General features: G+C 34.6%; 1 protein-coding gene across 1 annotated transcript; it reads right to left on the reverse strand.

Moving 5' to 3' along the window:
• Positions 1-2,999: 2,999 nt before the first annotated feature.
• LOC128671241 (multiple epidermal growth factor-like domains protein 10) lies at positions 3,000-21,457 on the reverse strand. The gene is made up of 8 exons (XM_053747565.2): positions 21,065-21,457; positions 20,464-20,548; positions 18,877-19,664; positions 9,705-9,741; positions 8,308-9,389; positions 5,885-5,995; positions 4,647-4,777; positions 3,000-3,319 (listed from the first exon to the last, which is right to left on the reverse strand). The coding sequence occupies exons 1-8, from the start codon at positions 21,169-21,171 to the stop codon at positions 3,147-3,149; spliced, it is 2,514 nt and encodes an 837-aa protein (XP_053603540.1). The 5' UTR covers positions 21,172-21,457; the 3' UTR covers positions 3,000-3,146.
• Between the last annotated feature and the right edge of the window lie 1,118 nt (positions 21,458-22,575).

The following is a 22,575-nucleotide window of genomic DNA, read 5'->3' on the forward strand; positions in this document are numbered from 1 at the left end:
GAACTTTACCACTGCGCCACCGAGGTCGTCAAATTTACTGGCATTCCGAGTTGTCCCGGAATGCCAGTAATTTGTAGCTTTATATAAGTAATTTAAACGTCGTGAAGAAGTATTAAAAAAAAAAAACACAACTTTAATTTTATATATTTATTGTTTCATGTCAAAATACCTAAAACTTTAACAAAATTAACTATTGGTTACAAAAAACAGGTGGTGCATAAATTTTTCGAAGAAATATAAATTTTAGAATGTTTAATAAAAATAGCCTAATTTTTTTTGCATCATAATGAAAGACAATTCTCAGTACTACAGTATCTACATAAGGGTGAATTTCACGAGCGTTTTAACTCCGCCGCGGGCTCTCATTAGTGTTTATTAAATTGTACCATACACAGTAATCAATTTAATTATCCTATTTTATAAATAAGTAAAGTACTGGTACAATGTTAATTTTATAAATGTTTAATTAAAAAAATATATATTCTTTATTTAAAACAAATGTGCGACACATGAAATTCACCCATAACACCTTTCAATACGGCTCCACCACTGTCTGACACTTCTCACATCTGAAATTCTATTTCACATAGAAAAGTGGAGCAAAAGTAATTTTTAATAGCCTGTTTATATGTTCCACTGCTGAAACCTATGGAAGACAAAAGGGGGGACTTTGACCCAGTAGTGGGCCACACCAAAGTGAAAATTAAAAAAATAAATTTAATACAAGTACCTAAAAAGGCATTTTTTTAGAGATTATTATTTTGTATAGACAATGTGTTGTTTTTTTTTTTTTTTTCATTTTTTATTATCGACATTTTACTGCTCGACATGGTCTTTTCTTAAATCATTTATTCAGTAAATTACCATAAATACACAAATCACCGAACCGCGAACACCTCGCAGGGTTTATCTGTGTTCGGTGAGTGTAATGATCATCTAAATACTTAAAATAAAAATGTGATTTCCACTTCCCAGGAAATTGATTTGAGTCCACATGTTCCGACTTTTTCTTGGTCCAACCGATCGGTCAACATGAACATTCTAAGGCTCATTGCGGAGGTGGGTAAGTCGTGATACACACTTATTTTTATGGAATATAAAAAGCCACTTTACTGTTTTTTTTAAACACACTTAGAAAGAAATATTATAGTTGTATTAAAATATTAAGTAGACGTTCTATTTTAACATCACAGTCGATAAGTACAATCCAATTTAATGAATATATCTTTTGAAAACATTAAATAAGTCACTAGGAATATTCACTAACTCAAAATACTAATGAAATAATTAAATCTATCGCATCTACTTAAGGTGGGTGCAGACCCAATGCATTATACATATGTGTGCTCGTAGGATCCTGCCCTGCCGTCAAATTGACGTCAAAATTTTTGACGTCCATTTGACGTACAACGCAGAAATTGTACGGAGTTACGACATATATTGACGTATGTCAATGTCAAAACCTATGGATAACAACCGTGAAACTTTAGATGAGACTGGAGCCAGTGCTCTCAAGAACTTTTAGATACAAAGTACATATATTGCTATCCCTTTTATCCTGCCCAACCTATACGGTGACTACACGTTACACTTATGTATATATATTACCGGCCAAACCCGATCTAATTCTTCCTATATGCGATAGGATAAACTGGTATAACCTAGGCTAAACCAGTTCGTCCTAAGCCCGATAGGATAAACCAGTCTAGCCTGGGCCAAACTAGGTTATCCTAATAGAAATACACACTCTCAGGATAAACTGGCATAGCCTAGTCTAAACATTATAGAATATCTAGAAAGACAAAATAAATAGGTAAATTTCATAAAATACTATTTAATCGAGCTTGTTGGACTAGGCTAAATTAATTTAGATTAGGTCATTCCTGTTTAAGTTCTATCAGGAGAAACTAGTTTGGCCTAGGATAAACTCATTTTTCCTACATGCGATAGGATGAACTAGTATAGCCTAGGCTAAACCAGTTTATCCTATCGCATGTAAGAAGAATTAGTTTGGACCTAGGCAAAACTAGTTTATCCTGAAATCGGATTTAGCCGGTAACATATACATCGCAACATTCAAGAGTTTGGGTCACAGATGAACGGGATAACAATATATGTATGTATCTTGCATCAAAAAGTACTGTTATACCTATAGCTCATGAAAACAACGGAGCACAAAGCACGTTGTCTCAACGTAAACTACGCGTCCACACAGGCATGCACAATTCCATACAATAAACGCGCATGCACATGCATTTTGCAGTCAGTCTGCATCGGCCTGAAACATGTTTGTCACCTGTCAATGTCAAAATCTTTAACAGCAACACTTAACACATTTTATTCAAAAATATGACAAAACAATCGGAAATATTTAAAAAAAAAACGCTACGATAAATTAATGTCGAGACAATGAGTATTTTAAGATATTATCAGAAGTCCTACCATAAAACATATCGTGTACGCATCGTGTAAAAAAAGAGAACGCGTGGACGCAATAACGTGACGTTTTATGTTTCATGGTAGCCGCTCAGAATAACTTTCCTACTTACTAAATCCAGTAAACTTAAACTAGAGTATAGTTGTTCAAAAAACATATTATTAATAATATTACTTAAAATTATTGATCGCTAAAGTCAAATCCGTTTTGACCACATTAATTAAGAGTGATCACTATTTACTAAATTGTGATGTAATTCTTATAATAATAAACTCGATATTTTCCTAATGTACTTAGTCAATATAAATATTATTTCAGTACATATATTCTAGATTATGTTTATATTTTTATTTATATATAAAAGAAAAACAGAAAAATTATATCGCCATTCTCAAACAACTTATTTTCGAAATAAGCTGTTCTAATGTATGTGCTGTTAAATCTACACAAGCTGATAAAAAAGTACTAGGTACCTACTTAATTGATTTTTAAAAATTATCGAAAATATTAAATTCGCAGCGTTTTACAGATTCAATGTGGTTATTTAATATTCGAGTGTTTTATGTACATAATTTTGTAACCATTTTTCTTTGAAAGATTTTGTTTTTTATGTACCTACTGAGCCATTTGTAAATTGGCTGGAGTTTAAAAGGTATCTCGTACAAATTTTTACATTTAATGCATCTATTGTTATAAAATTACATAAAACTTATACTGCATTATCATCGTGTGAAGACAAAAGTTGTTTCTGAACTTGTTTGTCTTCTATCGCATTTTCGTAATCGGATTTCGTGTCGGCGTCTTTTTCTTCTTCGTCGGGGTCAATGAACTCTCTCGTGAGTGTGTTGGGAACGGTGTATACCACACTGCCGTATGCGTTATCTGAAAAATCATGAACAAGAGATTGATTGAGATCAAACAGCACGCCTAGACAAAAAGCCGTCAAATATATGAAAAATTACATTCCTTTTTTTAATACTGGTGGTCGCAACGGAGCGCAACTAGCGATGGGGCATGACTCTTAACTGATGGTTACCGGAAAAGACGAAGGCCATACAAGAAATAGGCTACTTTTTTTTTCAATATTCAACCCCCAAATGACTATAATGGGGGGTGAAAGTCTGTATGAAAATCGTGTATGTTCCGCTTTCGAAGATAAATTCACGCGGGCGAAGCCGCGGTCAAAAGCTAATAATACATATAAGTAAGCAATCTTCCCGTGAAGGAAGGTTTGATGGAAAGCTGTTCATTAGTTAGCATGCATTTACTGACACTCGATGGCATCGGCGATTTGAATAAAATCCGAACATCATCACAAGCTAAATCCCTTTCTTACTTATGACGGCAGAATAGTACACAATCGATAAAATATTTAAGAATTCAATTGGAAAGTGAAACAAGAAGCCATTGTCTATATGCTTACATTAGTTAATTTTCTAAATAGCTAATCCATACTAATATTATAAACGCAACAGTCTGTCTATCCGTGTGTTCGTTTTCACGCGAAACCGCTGGACCGATTTGAATGAAATTTGGTTAAAGCTCCCTTCAAAAAAATCAACCCCCAAATAACTATAGTGGGGGATGAAATTTTGTATGATAATCATGTCAAAAAGACGACCAAATTCGACTTAATTGGCTAACACACAAAAATATTACTCCTAGAATTTTGTATTCTGGCATGGGTTAATACACTAATCACAAAAATATATATAATTGTGCTGAAAGAAGTAACTATTCTACGCTGACGAAGTCGCGGATAAACAGCCACACAACAGAACAGTAACCTATATAAAATCAGAATAACATGTAAAGTTTATTTGTTCTTGCCCATGAAACGTTCTAAGGTAGTTCACCTCATTTCATAAAAATAATATAAACAACAGTACGATTTGATACTGAAAGATATGAAACATATGAGTTGCACCATTAACTTTAACCTGCGCAGAAAAACAAGGTACTTCATTTTGTCTACCAAAAAATAATATTTTTACAGTCCTTTTCAAAATTTCTTCCGGATTCAAATTTATTTGCACCTGAAAACATCTCATAAAAACTTGATGGCTAGACTCCAATCTTAATTCTTCTTCTAAGGTTGCCTCTCCAACTAGATTTACTAGTTAAGTTAGACTTAAGAACCTTTAGGTTGGCTATTAGTATTCTTAAGTCTTAAAAAAAGGAAATAGAAACAACTGGCTAAATTACTCACAGTCAGTGGACGCTTTGGTCTCCATCTTCTTCCTGCGGCTATAGATCCTCTGCATCACTATCATCAGCATCATCACCAGCAGCAAGATCACTGCTCCCGCCACCACAAATGACAGCTCCATGCCGGCCAGCCTGGAAGACATTTTTTTTTATTATGACAAATCACACAGATTGAGTTGGCCCCAAAGTAAGTTCGAGACTTGTGTTATGGGATACTAATTCAACGATACTATATTTTATAACATATACATATCTAAAAAAAAAGAAAAAGATCATCTTCCATCATGACCCGACCGCGGGATCGAACCTGGGACAGCTCGGTTCAGAGGCAATATAATAAAATAATGATGATAACAATGATTGTGAGAAGTACAGACAATAAAAGCTACATTGTTCCTAAGGCAACTCTGACCTCGATACCTAAACCTTCCACGGTCGGAAAGCCTCGCTCTCTCAGACTCTCTTGATAATGTCGCAACATTCTGGATGACATCAAAAAAAAGACTTTTAAACTGCAGATTGTCATTGGATCAATTTTAGATTATTTTTCATTGGAAGACAATAACAGAGGTTAACAGTATAATATATTGGTTTCGTTTCCCAGCGCTGGCGAATATTTTTACTTTAAATCAGAAATATTATCTGAGATTTCTGGATGTGTCGTGTTGTTTTCTGTGTTAGTATCTATCGGACACACAATAAACTTAGTTGATGTTACAACATTCTGGATGACATCAAAAAAAAACACTTTTAAATTGCAGATTCTCATTGGATCAATTTTAGATTATTTTTCATTGGAAGACAATAACAGAGGTTAACAGTATAATATATTGGTTTCGTTTCCCAGCGCTGGCGAATATTTTTACTTGAAATCAGAAATAGTATCTGAGATTTCTGGATGTGTCGTGTTGTTTTCTGTGTTAGTATCTATCGGACACACAATAAACTTAGTTGATGTTACAACATTCTGGATGACATCAAAAAAAAGACTTTTAAATTGCAGATTCTCATTGGATCAATTTTAGATTATTTTTCATTGGAAGACAACAACAGAGGTTAACAGTATAATATATTGGTTTCGTTTCCCAGCGCTGGCGAATATTTTTACTTGAAATCAGAAATATTATCTGAGATTTCTGGATGTGTCGTGTTGTTTTCTGTGTTAGTATCTATCGGACACACAATAAACTTAGTGCTTAGTATGGGCAGTTGAGTGTTGTCCATTTATTTATTACTAACGTGGTGGTGGGTGACACTTCCGCCGTCTCAGCCGTGAAGCAAGGCTGTCTTTCGTCCTGACACCAGCACGTCCCATCGTTACAGGTTCCGTTGCAGGCGGCACAGTTGACACTGAAATAACAACAATTGAATATTATGAGATCGTTGAAAATGGCGCTGAGATAATGTGCAACAAAAAAAAAATCTTTTATCTTTTAACTTACTAGTGATGACAACGATTGCTACAGGCTTTGGAATAAGCGTAGAGTTTTTTTTTTTTATAAAACATAAATTTAACATCATCGTCTCAGCTCTTTTTTTGGTTTTTATATTGTACATATGGCATTCCTTGAGATAAAATCATTTGTTTCATTATTATTTTTGAATAAGCCTCTATTTTTTGGCCCACTTACTCTGCCCTGTGTTAATCTGATCCGGATACGACTTGAAATAAATTAAAAATAAATATATTAGGACAAATCACACAGATTGAGCTAGCCCCCAAAGTAAGTTCGAGACTTGTGTTATGGGATACTAACTCAACGATACTATATTTTATGACAAATACATATATAGATAAACTTCCAAGACCCGGGCCAATTAGAAAAAGATCATTTTCCATCTTGACCCGACCTGGAATCGAACCCGGGACCTCTTGGTTCAGAGGCAAGCACTTTGCCACTGCGCCACCGAGGTCGTCAAACTTACTTTGATAGATAAACTTCACCTACTTAATGTAACTTTACCAATACTCGATTTTCTACTTCATTTGCATCCTTACCATATTTATTAAATTATTTTTGTTCCAAGTAAATAGATACTTATAAATAAATGGCGAACTTAATGCTAAAAGCATTCTCTCACAGACAGAAAGCATATGACCATCGAGTAGAATATTAGACTACAGTTTTGCAGTTAGAATATTGGTTTGGTAATTAGGTATTAGAGTCATGAGACTATGACTATGAAAGCAGTCTAATAATAGAGTCTACGACGCAAAACCTTTGCCTAGTAAAAATATGATTAAATTAATTAAAACTTAATAAATAAGAACAATGGACTAGACGAGGAAATTGCAGATTGAACTAATTAAAAATAACATAGGTATTGTTTTACCGCAACTTGTGACACTGATTAAGCTATATCCTTGATATTATTATATTTAATATATAAAACGAAATAAATTAATATCAAATATATGTGAGTTACATATTTTTAAATAGTATTACGCATATACATTGTAATGGTAATGGTAAACTATAAAGAAACAATACAAACTAACCGAAAATGGCGAAAAAAATTAATAAAACGAAACTAATTTATAAAAAAGTCGTGTTTCTTTTTAACCCCTGACGATAGACGGAGGGGAGTTATATATTTAATGTGTCTATGTGTTTACTTCAGCCAAACGGCTAAACCCGTTTTGATCTACTAGCTACTCACACGGACCAAATTTGTGCCATCTTCGAAACTCAACTGTACTCTAAGAAAAAAATTATGATTTTTTATTTTATTGTAATTTGTTATACGGATATAGATCTTGTGTCGGAAATAAATAATAATTAATATTCATTTCGAAGCCATTATACAATAAAGTTTCAAAGGAAACTAAACAAACACTAAATCAACATTACATTATAAGCATTTATTACAAAAAAGGACGTAAACTGCAGACTTCTATATTATCAGATATCATTTCCTTCGCAATGATTCATTTAAACCAACATGTCCACAATCGAACTCATTCAGATTGCAATAAAATATTTTACGGTCAAAAAGCGGCCCTTGATTATATTTTAGTCCAATCAAAAATATCCCTTGTGTTTTGTGACACAAGGGTGAAGATTATACAACAGTAGTAATGATTCTGAGACAAGATTAAATGAAATAAATACAAAAAATCACTTTTTTGATGTTACTGTCTCACTTTACAAATATATATTTCAGTCTCAAGATTTGCGCAGTTTGCTTAACTGTTGACTGTTAATGATGACAAAATATCTTTTAGTTAGTGCTAACAGGAAAGTCAACATACATATTTTCGAAATATATTTATTATAATTAATACCTAGTTACTGACAATTCGCCAACCGTAATTGTAATAGTACCTCTTACTAAAATCCAACTTTGAAGCTGACATTTGGGCATAATTTAATCTAATCTTAAAAACAATCCATACATATAATAAAGCCGTAAATGGGCTATGTCTGTACATAGGAGATAATATTTATGGGGATCTTTATTTGACTTCATAGAAACAAAAACATTGTTTTTATTTTTTGTCTGTTTGTCTGTCTGTCTTTACGTTTGATCGCGCCTCACTCAAAATGTATTGAGTGGAATAATAAGTTATTAACGGTCACACAAAATAAAAGCGGGTGTAGCCGCGGGAAAAAGCTAGTAAGAAAGTAAAAGTATTGTATGAATGTTAAAATATTACTTACGGTTTCAACTCCACGCACGTTTCATTTTCAGCTTTATATCCTCTCTCACACAGACACCGTCCGTCCAAATCACAAGTCCCGTACTCACACAGTCCCAAACACGGCTTGAAACAGACATGAGGATTCGTGTCATTTCTAAAATAATCTTCATTGCATCTACAAGTATCTGGTGCTACGCATTTACCATTCACACAGACATTACGGCAAACAGGAGAGCAAGTGCCGTCTACAAAACTGTAACCTTCATTGCACTTGCATACGTTTGGTCTAATACATTCACCGTGGACGCAGCTATCACAAACAGGTCTACATATATTACTTTCTTCTGATCCTTTATAGCCAGGAAGACAAGAGCATTTGTTTGGAGCTACGCACACAGCGTTGACGCATTCGTTTTTGCATATAGGTGCGCACGAGTATTTGTCCTTATTATCAGGTCGGTAGCCGCTATCGCAACCACACGTTTCAGGTTCTATACAATAGCCATTCATACACGGCTTACTGCAGAAAGGTACGCATTTTCCGACGCTATTTTTTGAGAAGCCGTCATGACATTGACACAAGTTTGGCGCAATGCACGTCCCGTTGTCGCAATCTTCGCATTTCGGACTGCATGTTGTGTTGCTGATCTGTTCGTAGCCGAAAAGGCAGGTGCACGTATTTGGGGATACGCAGGTAGCGTTGACACAGACAGGGTCGCAAACGGGGAGGCAGTTGGATGAGTTTGTTGGGTCGATTCGAAAACCAGTGTTACAAGTGCAGTTTAAAGTGACAGGGTCGTTGTGGAATCCAGAGAGGCATTGGGGGCCGCAATGTGTGTTATTGAGGGGGATGTAGTCAGGGTTGCACATGCACTCATCGTCACTGACGCAGACAGCGTTGACGCATGGATCCTTGCAAGTAGGGGGGACGCACTCCATGTTGTTTTTGAGGACTAGGGAGGAGGGACAGCGACACACGTTGGGTTCCACACAGGTGCCCCCGTTACAGCCCTGGTCGCAAACCGCTTTGCACGCTTTCTCCTTTCTGTTGTAATACCATCCGCTGCAACACGCGTTTCTTTTCACCTTCTCCACGTATTGCTGTGGAAAATTGCCATTTATTAATATTAAACCAGTAGTTAAGGTCATATATGTTCTAAATGTAATCTAGTTTTAAAATATAGTGAAAATTTAGCAGACGTATAATAGAATTACGCATACATAATATTACTTTATATGTGGTACTAATTTGGTCAAAAACATGACACTAGTGAGTGTAATTCGTAAAATTTATCCGTAATTTAATTATTGAAAATGTTATTGCGTAATAAATACACTTCGAAATCAAAGATTTTACACAATTGGTAATGTCAATAAAAATATAAATGACGTGAAATAGACTTAAAAAGTACTTACAACACGTTTGCCTCCCTTCCATTTTGTTTTTGGTACACTGAAACAAAATAAAAAAATGTAATTTGTGATCCATTTCTATTAAATCCTTTAAAACTAGCCAACATTGAAATGTGAAATTATATCGAATAGAATAAAAAAGGGACCATATTGAACTAATTACTATAGAAAACAAATAACTTTATTACAGACTAGCGACCTAACCCGGCATCGCACTGGATCATAAGCACATTTGTGTACTTTTTGGAATATATCTTTCTTAATTAACAGTCAAATCTGCATCAAAATCCGTGAAAGCCTAGAAACAGATCGACACGGAGAGCGACTTTGTATTATACTATGTAGTAAGAGTGATAATTAAAATCCATTTGTCATAAAAATTGATAAACCCATGTATATATCCAAAACTAATATTACTGCAGTAATATATTATATTGATTAAACTTCAAGTTTACAATTTTAGAAACTTTCCCACTACATACTAATCCATACTAATATTATAACTGTGAAAGTCTGTCTGTGTTGTCGCCACTTCCGGTCAAATTGTAAAACATCAACAAACGTCAACGGTCAAATTGTAAAACGTCACCGTTCCGCACCTGCGAGGCAACGACGTCTGCTACACTTCACTTCATCATCGACTACCGGAAAGTAACAACGTGTTCTTTTTATATTCCTTAATTTTGTGGATTGAAATAATTCAGTGTTCAGATTTTTGTAATTGAAAATTGAGATTTGAATTTCATATTAAAAAACTACCTTTCTTTGCAAAAATTTAGAATTATCACATGTGATTAGTTAACGAGTTAATTATGAGTTGTTCCAGTATTTTAAATAATTATCTAATCTAATTAACTGCAGTAAAATTGTTCACCAATATGATTTCTAATAGTTTAATTAAAGTTGTGTTAATATATTCTTGTGTTTATTATATGTCTGTTCCGGTTTCACGGCTAAACCGCTGGACCGATTGATGAACTTTGGTACACGTAGATAAAGGCCGGTTCGAATATAAGCTATTTTTACTATAATGGGGGGGTGAAAATCAAAGAATCGGGGGAAGCCGCGGTCAAAAGCTAGTGCATAAATGAATCACAAAAGAGCTTTATCGATATGTTATCGCATGTAAATATATGTAATAATGCATTTATTATTTATAATTATCAATATGAGTTGTCAAACGATACCGACGAACACTTGTAGATAAATTATAATTTATTTCCAGTATAATTACGACCTAAAATAAATAAATCTAGGCTTTTAATTTGCTTTAGTATATATTTTATATATATAGTGTACCTACCTATATTTTAAAGGTATTTAAGTATATTTTAAAGAGTAAAGATTTGTATTTCTCGCACAATTGTTTGAATAAAGTCAAAAACTACTCCAAAAGCTAAATGTTTGTGTTTACATAGGTAAATTTTTATACGAAGTTGTGTATAAATATTAGCAGCTTATGAAGCACTGAATTCCATCTTGGAACATATTTCTTATATCGTTTTATATGTATATAAAAAATCACAAACTCAACTCAAACAATAAATAAACAGAATTTGCATTTTGCCTTTTTTACTTTACACAAATTCAGGCCAAATGGTGGTGTGTGGTTCTGCCCTAGAATAGAACCACTCCATATGCTACCGTGGATGTCGTACGAGGCGACTAAGGGACACAGCCTAAGCAGCTGATAGACAACAGTAGCATTCCCAAGGAGGGTTGACGAAAGGCAGGCGGCCGGTTTTAAAATCACAGCCGAATCTTCCAAATTTTAAGGGATTTTTTAAGTTAACCCCGGGCTTCGCGGCTTCACAAACCCAAATGCAACCGGGATGCCATCCATGCAGAAATGATGACCTAAATTCAGGCCAGAAACGTAAAAACCCATCTATTCTTTCATTTTGACAAGAATGCTCTTTGAAATAACATTTTTAACTTAATTTTAAACGCTATTGTCGTTAAAACAAAAATTATCGCGCCAAAATAAAGTTTAACTACGAAAAAATTACAAGTGTCACTTTATAATCAGTTCTTACTTGACAGTTTCAGGGCACACCCCCACAGGCAACCCACGGGAGCTTCTCCTCGCATCCACATCACAAACAATCACAAAAAACAACACGAAAACAAAACACAAAACATTTACTGAACGTAAACTAGCCATTTTAATTAAAACATTGAACGACGGAGCGAGTGGCCGCTGTGGAGTTTCGATCACTATAGAAGTTTACAGCATATTTCAAAGGCTAAATGCAAACATCCACTGCGTGCTATACTTAGTTTAACATATCTTGCATAGAACACAGAGTTTGTCTATGATATTCGCCTAGTTGAAGTCGGCTAGTTTACCGTTGGCGCATGAGTATGAAAAAAAACTCCGCTATGCGCCCGATATTAGTTTAGTTTTGTGGACGTTTGGCTTAAGGTACGTGCACACTGAAAATGATAAAATTATCGCTTCCTGTTCTTGTGAAGCCCGGTTTTCCACACAATGTAATACATAATAATATCTATTCATTAAAGATAAACTGACAATTAACAAAGGGCATTAACTTTTGACTTTATATGAGGATTTTGCAACTTATCAAAATTTTAAATGCATTTTAGAATTTATTAAGTTTTGATTAAGTTTGTTAGTTGTGTTTTATCAAGCAGATTTTTATTTTGTTATTATTTTAGCAATTATTTTAATAATTATTTATTGGTTCTATTACAACGTTCTGATTTCATGAAAATATCGCCCGTTTTTTTTTTCATATGTTGATATTTTTCTTATTGATAAAAAACCAGTCAAGTACTGGTTCTAGGTTTCATTTACTGTAATGTGTTTACGAGTAATATAACTAATATTATACATATTTCGGGAGCAGAGTTGTATTATTATTAGAAAGTTAAATAAAAAAAAGAAAAGTCTACATAGACACAAATAAAATATTATTTAACCATTAAACCAACCGTGTGACGCGTTTGAGATGATGAAGAGCCTCCTGAGAGACTCCTAGTTTACAAAAATAATAATAAAACTATCTATTAAATTGTAAATTGTGTTTTGAAAAAATCTCTTATTGCAACAAAATCTGTCTTTCTCTGGACTTTCAAAATTCTCATTAAAACTTCAAATTTCAAACTTCAAACTAACCGCCGTGTCAATGGCTTCTTAGTCTTCACATATGTTTCTTTTATCTATGGTCTGCACTAACATGATTTGCCGAGTCGAACGAATTAACGCTAAGAAGAAAAATAATCATTAATTTAATTAATTTCATTTATAACACACATTTACGTTGTGACTTTGACCTTGTATGGAATCAATGTCAATTTCGATTTGTTCACAATATGCGATAAGCTTAACGAGCTTTATATTCAAAATGTTTTAAGCCGGCTCACATGAATCAAACTTCACGAAAAAGAAGATTTAATCCCTTGTAATATCAGTGATATTTGTAACTCAAACGAAATACAAATTTTTACATAACACCTTTTTTGGAAATTGAATAGAACTGAATACTTTTTGAAAGTAAAAGTGCCTGTGAAGGCCTAATTTCTGAATAAATGATTTGATTTGATTATAGGAAGCAAATACAAATGGTATATAAATACATGAATCATGTTGGAATACAAAAGCATATGGCACGAATAGTATTTGAACCTGGGACCTTTCGATCACAGACGAGCGTCTTAACTACTGAACCACCACGTGGATAATGATTAGCTAATTTACATCGATTTCGACGTCTAGACATGTTTTATGGTCTAGGCCATCCCGTTATCAGTTTCGCAATTAAAATGACACTTTTACTGCCCAAATTCGTGATGAATCGTGACGTCTCAATGCCTGAACTTAATTATGTATTCTGCAAACATACGCACTGTTCGATGCTTCGAACGCGTTCGTTCGCCTTTGCGTTCGACATCGATAGTATTATTAATATGTATTATTAATATTTAAATTATTTTGATATTCATAACTCAATTTATATATACAGTAGTACATGGCCGAATAGCCTAACACAAAGGATATTTAAAAGTCTTTACATTTTCTTCACCTGCGCTTTGGAAGCCGACAGTAGAATAAGTTTTAAGTAAATTTTGACGTCATTATGAGATGTCCTGTCATTTCAAGATGAATGAATAATGTATTTATTCAATCTCAATTATGTACCTATCTATATATAAAGGCAATCGCTGATTTTTTTTAAATTACGCAAGATTTAGTCCCTAACTACTTATGTAGGTATAACAGAAATCGTCGAAGGCAATTCATTCAAAATTTAAAATGATGTACAACACATCAAAAAATTACTCAAAACGAAGTCTACTCCTGTCTTCCAAAGCGCGGGCGGAGAAGAAACCAGTTGTATAAAATAACTTTTTCAAGACCGTTCAAACGCGCTAACGATGAACGTGAAAGTGTGCAGTGCGTAACCATCGAATCACAACTATATTTTGCATACACCAATAGCTTTATAGGCATCCTGTCAAGCGCTCGTAAAACACACTGACGGGTACAGAGTTCGAATACAAAGTGGCGGCATAACTGACAATTGTTTGTACAGGCCACTAGTTTCCGCCCGCGGGTTCGCACGCGTGAATATTCTATGACATAGCGTGTGGTGCGGCCACGCGTGGGAATGCCTTCCCTTATGGCCTAATAACTTAAAATAATACTTTTTAAGTAAATATTTATTTGGATTCAAAATCAAAATCAAATCATTTATTCAGAAATTAGGCCTTCACAGGCACTTTTTCACGTCATATTCTAAATTAAATGATGTTTACCAAAGCTACAAACTATCAGCATTTCAAAGGTCAAAAGGTATACTGAAACATATTATGATTGTGATCAAGTGCTGATGAAAGGTATATATATATATATATATACCTTTCATCTATATGTATCATTAACCAAACAAAAAACACTTTTAATAAAAGATCGAGCTGACCAGTTCCCCCGGCAGCACCCGTTCACGAGTTTAGTTTTAATAAGTTAGTAGTTTATTACATTAAACACAAATATTTGATTTATTAATGATTGTAAACTGTAAGTACTGCTGAAGAGAAATGCCTAAAACTCATTTAAAACACTATATCTAACATCTGTATCTAACATATTTTATGGTCAAAAAGTATGCAAAAATATATTATTATTAAATATATAAAGTGCTGATAAAAAATAAACGTTCACTATTCGATGGATTGGATAGTAATATTTATAAATGCGATGCCTATCTGTCTACCTGTTCCACTTTCACGCCTAAACCGCTGGAACGATTTCGATTAAATTTGGTATGCATGTAGTTAAAGACTCAAATGACTTTATTTGGGGGGGGTGAAAGTTTGTATGAAAATCATGTTTGTTTCTAATTCGCGCGGACGAAGGCGCCGGCAAAGGCGAGTTAATAATAATTTAAAACAAGAAGATGAAATTCACCAACAGAACAAAGGCGGAATGATAGTTATATATTTTCCCATAACAACACGATTGTTCGAATCCTAACGTATGTTACACCACGTGACTTATATAATGGTGTATTTTTCCTATTGATAAATCTGCCGTTAATAGGGATAATCGCATATATTATACTGTTCATACCTCAATTAAACCGTATTAAACTATGGCATACAACTAAAATAATCTCACATTGGTCGGTCATATGATGGGTGACCAAATATGTATTAACTTAAGCTCTTCCGTGCTTCGGATGGCACGTTAAGCCATCGATATTTGTAGTCGTTAAAACCCGCCAATGCGCAATGGGCCCGCGTGGTGGGTCATGGCCCATAATCCTAATCCACCCATAAGGAAGTCCTGTACGCCAGCTTTCGAGTGCGTTATTGCACAGGTGTCAGATTTTATTCAAGTCGCCTAAAGGCATCTGACATGAATTTTACGACTGCTTACCGCCATCTAGTTTGGCTTTTGATGAAGATGATTGATAAATTAATTTATGATGGTTTCCTTAGTGACGTGTGGTTGCGACCTAGAATATGACCACTACATGTGTCCCATAGTCTCCAGAAGATCCACAGGCTCCCATATAAGACAAGACCTTGTCAGTTATTAGGCAACGACCGCATCTCCAAAGAGGTTGACATCAAACTACATAGTAACAAAGTCGGCACCACGTGTCTAAGCCTTCTTCCACGCAACGAATTTCGATGTAGTTTTCACTGTTGTTTAGACCATTTTTTCCTGCTATAGATGTAATATGAAGCTGGGCCGGGTCACTAGTATATTACGATATAGTAAAACAATATATATAATGTAGGACTGTAAGCCAAATCACTGTAATCTACCAACTGTTTTTTGGTATCAGTGTTTCTGTGATATTTCCTGGAATGGCAAATATGATTAACATTTCAAAGTCCAATTTTTGCAACATTAACTAATTCATATCAAAACCTATTATTGCAAGATTTTACCGAAAATCTCAATTAATCGTTTCAATTACAATTTACATATTACTTAATTTTATCGTGAACTATATATAGTTTATGGCCGCGGCTCCGCCCGCATAGATTTCCCACGCGAACAATTATTTTTCCGGTATGATAGGTACCCTATGTCCTTCTCCATACTTCAAACTACATGTATGCAAAATTTCAAGAAGATTGGTTGAGTATATAGTTCATGAAGAGGTAACAAACAAACATACTTTCGCATTTATAAAATTAGGACTAGTATGATATTGTAGCGGGAGCTAGGTGGTTTAGGTTGCGCCTGGGCAACACCTAGCCTGGCGGAAAGATCTTCCCTTTGTGGCGGTCGAGCATAATCACCTAGCTCCCGCTACAATACCATACAAACCGTTTGGACTAGTAGACTTGACAGGGAACAAGTATTTTACAAAAAAATATTTTTTGCATGTGTCAGGCTTCACTATGATAACAATAAATGGAATCAAAGCAAGGTTCAAGGCAATTGAATGTGATTATCATCTTCTACGTCCAATGAAGTAAAATGAGTCACGAATTGATTCTATGTTATGCACGCAACCGCATCCCGTCGCACAAACACAACGCATACGTAACCTTTTGCATCCTGTAGGCAACAACTATATATCATATTCCTGCGACACATATAAATATATATGTGTCACAGGAATATTCCTGATCATATGATCAAAACAGAGGTTTGGTCAATTCCCTTACTTTAAGGATGCAAATAAGGAATTGAATATCCCTAATTATTCAAATCACGGAGCTTTTTAAAAATAACAACACAATTTTATCGTGTCTCTAAGCAATAATGAAGCGGTGGTGGGTTAACCAGTAGATTAAGACGCCCGCCTGTGGATCGAAAGGTCCCAAATCCTACTCATGGTACATGAACTAAACTAACTAAAAAGAACATACTAAACTACTATACATGAGTTATCATGTATAGTAGTTTTCATCGGCCACCACTTGATTCCGATGAGGGAAAACATCGTGAGGATGAAGGAAAACACCGTGAGGAAACCTGCACACTGGTTGATTGTTGTGTGTGAAATGGAGATGGCAATGGCATACCACTCCATTACTAATGCCAAGAAAGTTGTTGTGTGTGTTTAATTCCACGTAATGACCACAACCCTCAGCCGTGAGACATACGATTATGAAGAGAAGAAGCAATACTCAATACTTTATTGCATACCATAAAGTTAACATGGTGTTATAAATTATATAAACAAGCACGGTGCATATTTACGGATCCTGGCGGGCACAGCAACTACAACAAATACGAGTAGATAAGAGGAGGTCGCACTCAAAATAAATGTTTATAAATTGTAAATTACGGACTCAATTCAATTTAAATTTATAGATCAATCAGTTAAAAAAATACCTTTTATATTATTACTATTAAAAATATCTGTTTAATATATATACTTACATAGTCAACCTAATAATAATTTATCAATAATAATTTGATTTTCATATCTGTTTAATGTTTATGTTAGCATAGTCTACTTAAATATAATATGTGTAATTTTCATATTTATTCATTAATTAAAATAATTAAAATTTATCTTCGAGATAGTCGTCAATACTATAACAAGCGTTGTTTTATTAAACATTTTTTTTTCAATTTTTTGTAGAACAGTTTATAATTAACCTCATCTTGTATGTCTTTAGGCAAATCTAGTGCTATTTACAAATCTAGTGCTATTTACAAATCTAGTGCTATTTACAAATCTAGTGCTATTTACAAATCTAGTGCTATTTACAAATCTAGTGCTATTTACAAATCTAGTGCTATTTACAAATCTAGTGCTATTTACAAATCTAGTGCTATTTACAAATCTAGTGCTATTTACAAATCTAGTGCTATTTACAAATCTAGTGCTATTTACAAATCTAGTGCTATTTACAAATCTAGTGCTATTTACAAATCTAGTGCTATTTACAAATCTAGTGCTATTTACAAATCTAGTGCTATTTACAAATCTAGTGCTATTTACAAATCTAGTGCTATTTACAAATCTAGTGATATTTACAAATCTAGTGATATTTACAAATCTAGTGATATTTACAAATCTAGTGATACCACTAGATTTGTATAATACCTGAAGTCTCTTCAAAGAAGAAATAATCTTGTCTAGAGAGATGATATAAAAACTTTTATGTGTATTTTATACATTTTAGTTATAGTAATTAGATAATGGAATCCTAAACGAATCAGTCGAACGGAGATGACAACGACGACGATAGAGTGACGACGCACCACGTTTAAAGTCCATCATGAACCGCTGTTTTCTCTGAGATTCGACTAATTTGAGCGTTATACGTCGAAACTCCATACAATGTCAACGGATGTCAACGTGACGGAAGACGACTGAGCCATTGCTCAGTCTGATGATTAGAGCATGCCCTATTGGGCATCATCATCATCATTATCATATCGAGTGTGTTATTGCTAACACTGGTGTCAGAATTTATTCGCAAAGGCATCTGACATGACCGCCATCTAGTGGCAGGTAGTCGCATACACACTAGTAAACTAAACTGTCTGCAGTGTGCAGGTTTCCTCACGATATTTACCTTCGCCGAAAGCAAGTGGTCTGTGAAAAATACAAACTCATTTGGCACGAGTAGGATACGAACTTGAGACCTTTCGATCCACACGCGCATCATAACCATTACACCACCACCGCTCTCTCTGGCTCTAATATAAGTAGGTATTTAAGGTACTCACGATTGCGTAAAAGAGCAGTCCTTTTCGATGCACGCTCCATCTCTACATGTGCTGTTGCATTTATTGCAAGACTTGTAGCAGACCGAAGAGTTATCCCTCTTCATATAGCCGTCAAAGCACGAACACAAATTAGGCCCAGTACACACGCTGTTCACACAAGTCTCGTTGCACGTCGGTGTGCACACGCCTTTAACTTTAGAATATCCTTCGCGACACTGGCAAACGTTAGGCTTGATGCACACTCCGTCACATTTCTCACATTTCGGCGCGCAATAACTTGTATTCACTTTAGAATAACCGTCTAAGCACGAGCATGTATCTGGTCCGGTACATTTGGAATTAATACATTTACTGCAAACGGGCTCGCATGTAGACTCGTCTTTAGTTTTGTTTGAAAATCCTGGCAGGCAAGAACATTTATTTGGCGCCGTGCAATTTCCATTGACGCACTTCTTCGCGCATATTGGGACGCATTCGAAATTTGAAGTTATGTTGTAGCCGTCTTCGCATTTGAAACAGTGCGTTGCGTTGAAGGGGTTAAAGTCGGTTTTGCAATGACAGGTGTTGTTCTGGCCACATTCTGCGTTGACGCATGGTGGACTGCATGTGGGGGTTATACAGTTTTTCTGTTCTGGATCGAGGTAGGAAGGTGGGTCGCAATGGCAGACGTTTGGGGCGGTACAGCGGCCTCCAAGACAGCCTGTACATTGCGGGGTACAGGTATCCTCTTCACCGCTGTACACCCAACCTTCGCAGCATACTGTTTGGTTTGTTGTCACCCAGAATGTCTAAAATTAGAATAATTATATGTGTTTGAAGCACTACGATAGGACTAGTCTATATTCTATGCGAAGGGACTACGGGATAAAATAGCTAAACAGCTAGCCACAATAGCATTCTTAAAGTGGGTTGACATCAGGTAGACTGCCAGTCGTAAAATCAAGGCCGAATCTTCAAATATTAAAATACATATAGGAACAGAAAATATTCACATCAGTCGTGAATACAAAAACAATATACACTCAAAAGTACCGAAGTCGCTGCTCCCTGGGGGATACAAAAAAAAAACATATTTATCAATCCGGGTCATATCCCGTGTGGTGTGCTGAATTTCAATTAAAATTCGCTCAACATCATGCGATAACATATATTACAATTAATTATCCAACTTAAATTAATTTGTGTAGGTACGATTCAATAATTGGACGCGCGTTGTACCTCCAATAAAAGGTAGCTATATAAGTCATGTCAGATGGAAACTTGAGAGTGTTAGCAGCAGTAACACACTAGATTAGAGAAAGAAAGAAGTATATATTCTTCTACACATCATATCGTCCTGAAAATGTCGAACGAGACGAATAAGAGACACAACATTGCAACGACAAAAACATTACTCCCACAGAGAGCTGGCGCCGGCAGGGCGTCCGGTTGTAAAATCACAGCCGAAGCTTCAACATTTTAAGTTATATATGTAACTGTCTTCTGGTTCAACATTTTAAGTATATTTTTTTTTTAGCTTCAACAGTCGAAAATACAACCGAGATCATTGAACTGAATGGGAGAATGAGTGTTTCCGTGAAAACTAACCTCAGGTTTAGTCGCTCTTGCTATGCATCTTTTTTTGCCACATCGTTTGTAGAATGTGACAACCCTGGTGCGTGTTTTGCGGACACTGGGAAAAAATATTAAAATGAATATTTACATATATTAATTAATTAATTAATGATATATTATTAAAAGCATACGAAGCCATTCGTAGTTCTTCTGATTTATCGAATGATGAAATTTTGAGCATTAATATACATAGTAAATTTTTACTGATATCAATCACGATTTGAAAAGAATGCGTTAGGTATGGATAATACTGCAGTAGGTAATAGCTATCATAACATAACTAATTTGTCATCAACGTCTAAAGTTCATTAATAGTGACATACAAACAAAGCGAACATTCAATTAGACGAACTGATTTTTTTAAATGTATAATTTTTTCTTTTACAATGACTTTTTAAAATTATTTAATTCCTTTAATTATCAGAGTTTAACGAAAATATACTAGATATTGTCATACGGTTGATAAATTTTATTTTATATAGCTTAAATTATTGACAAGATCGACACAATTAAAAAAAATAGTCTAAACAAATGTAAAACGCATTCATAATTTCCCTTATAAACATAAAATCACCTGGATTTCACAGTACACACTCCATCGTCACCTGTTTTCAACACAGCCATGGACAACTCCAAAACACAACATGTTACAAATAAAAACACTACACGCTTCACCATCATTTTCGAAATAGTCACTTCACTATTCCATTTAAATTAAATATAATTTAATCTAAAATTCGAAAATAACACAGGCCGATAACTTTGGTTTTAAAATTATTTTTAAAAACACATCACAAAAACACTGATTTAGAAAACTGAACACTAGCAAGTCACTGGCCTTATTTCAATATCATAGAATAAAAAAAAATGGTTCTTTTTTTAATTGAGACAATTTGAATACTTTTTCCTGTGCACTACCATTGTCCCATCCACACAATGTCTGACTATCACCGAAACTACTTACAATGCCCATATCATTAATATGGAGACCTCATTAAGCCACGTCATGGGACTTCAACCCTTATTGCCATAGGCCTAACTAATGAAACGGGTTGTTTGGGATCTGTGACTCGATAATACCCGGTATTTCCTTGTCATTTTTTTTTACTGTGCTTTCGTATGCATTTATCATTTTACTTGTAAAATATTCAAGAATTAGCAAATCGGTAGTGAAAATTAATTAAGATATTGATTTAAAAAAGAATAATTAGTAGGACTATCAAGATACTAAAGAACTTTTTTTTTGTTAATTAGGCAATAATAATTACAAATTGTTCCTGATAAAAGACGAACGATTGCGACATTTTAACGACATATTCAGCTCACAATTAATTACTGTTCTGTACTGAATTACTTTTTTTGTAATTTCCTAAATAAAATTCCACCGCGTTTTTTTTGTCATTATTTTTTTACATATGTAACTACAAGTTTTTATGTTTTTTTTTTTTAAGTTAATAACCACTATCAATAACATCAATCTGAGTTACTCAGAAAACAAAAGTCATTAACTATATCTGTTGCAAATTTCATCAAAACCGGACCAGCGGTTTAGAGACAAAAAGACAGATCTTCACATTTATACTAAATTATTAATACCTATGGATGCTGGTACATACGGACAAACACATTTTTGTATATAGTGCAGGAGATAAGGGCGGGTTCACAGAAAGCAGCGCAGGATCAATGACTCGATGAAATGGTACGGAAGCTGATAACACTTATCACCACGAGCTGTTAAATAAACCTTTCTTGTGTGTAAATGGTGTGCTGTCATCATAATTTTAGCCTTCTAAGAAAATAAGTTTTTTTTACAAAAATGTCAAGCTTTTTTTCCCGTTAAAACGATCTTGTTTTATTCAACGCGCGACTATAACCATGTCCGTGCAGTAAACCGCTGAGGTGTTCCCCCGTTGGGAGCCGATTCTGTTCCACCATCAGGTCTTGCTTATGACAATAATAGGATTGCGATTGGAACTGAAACCAAATGCAAAAATTTCATGATCGTGCTATTGAACGTTGAGGAATTCCCTCATCGGGAGTCGATCCAGAGTGCACCGTCATGCCTATTGCATTGTCCCAACAGGG

Source organism: Plodia interpunctella, chromosome 7 (genome assembly GCF_027563975.2).
Source record: "Plodia interpunctella isolate USDA-ARS_2022_Savannah chromosome 7, ilPloInte3.2, whole genome shotgun sequence".
In the NCBI taxonomy this organism is placed as follows: Eukaryota; Metazoa; Arthropoda; class Insecta; order Lepidoptera; family Pyralidae; genus Plodia; species Plodia interpunctella.

What these genes read in the sequence shown, in the direction of transcription:
- LOC128671241 (XM_053747565.2), bottom strand. Translation starts at nt 21,171, where the DNA reads ATGATGGTGAAGCGTGTAGTGTTTTTATTTGTAACATGTTGTGTTTTG. An exon ending in CAAGAGCGACTAAACCTGAG is followed by an intron (nt 19,665 to 20,463) that starts GTTAGTTTTCAC and finishes TTCTAATTTTAG; the next exon opens with ACATTCTGGGTGACAACAAA. An exon ending in GACTGCTCTTTTACGCAATC is followed by an intron (nt 9,742 to 18,876) that starts GTGAGTACCTTA and finishes ATTTTGTTTCAG; the next exon opens with TGTACCAAAAACAAAATGGA.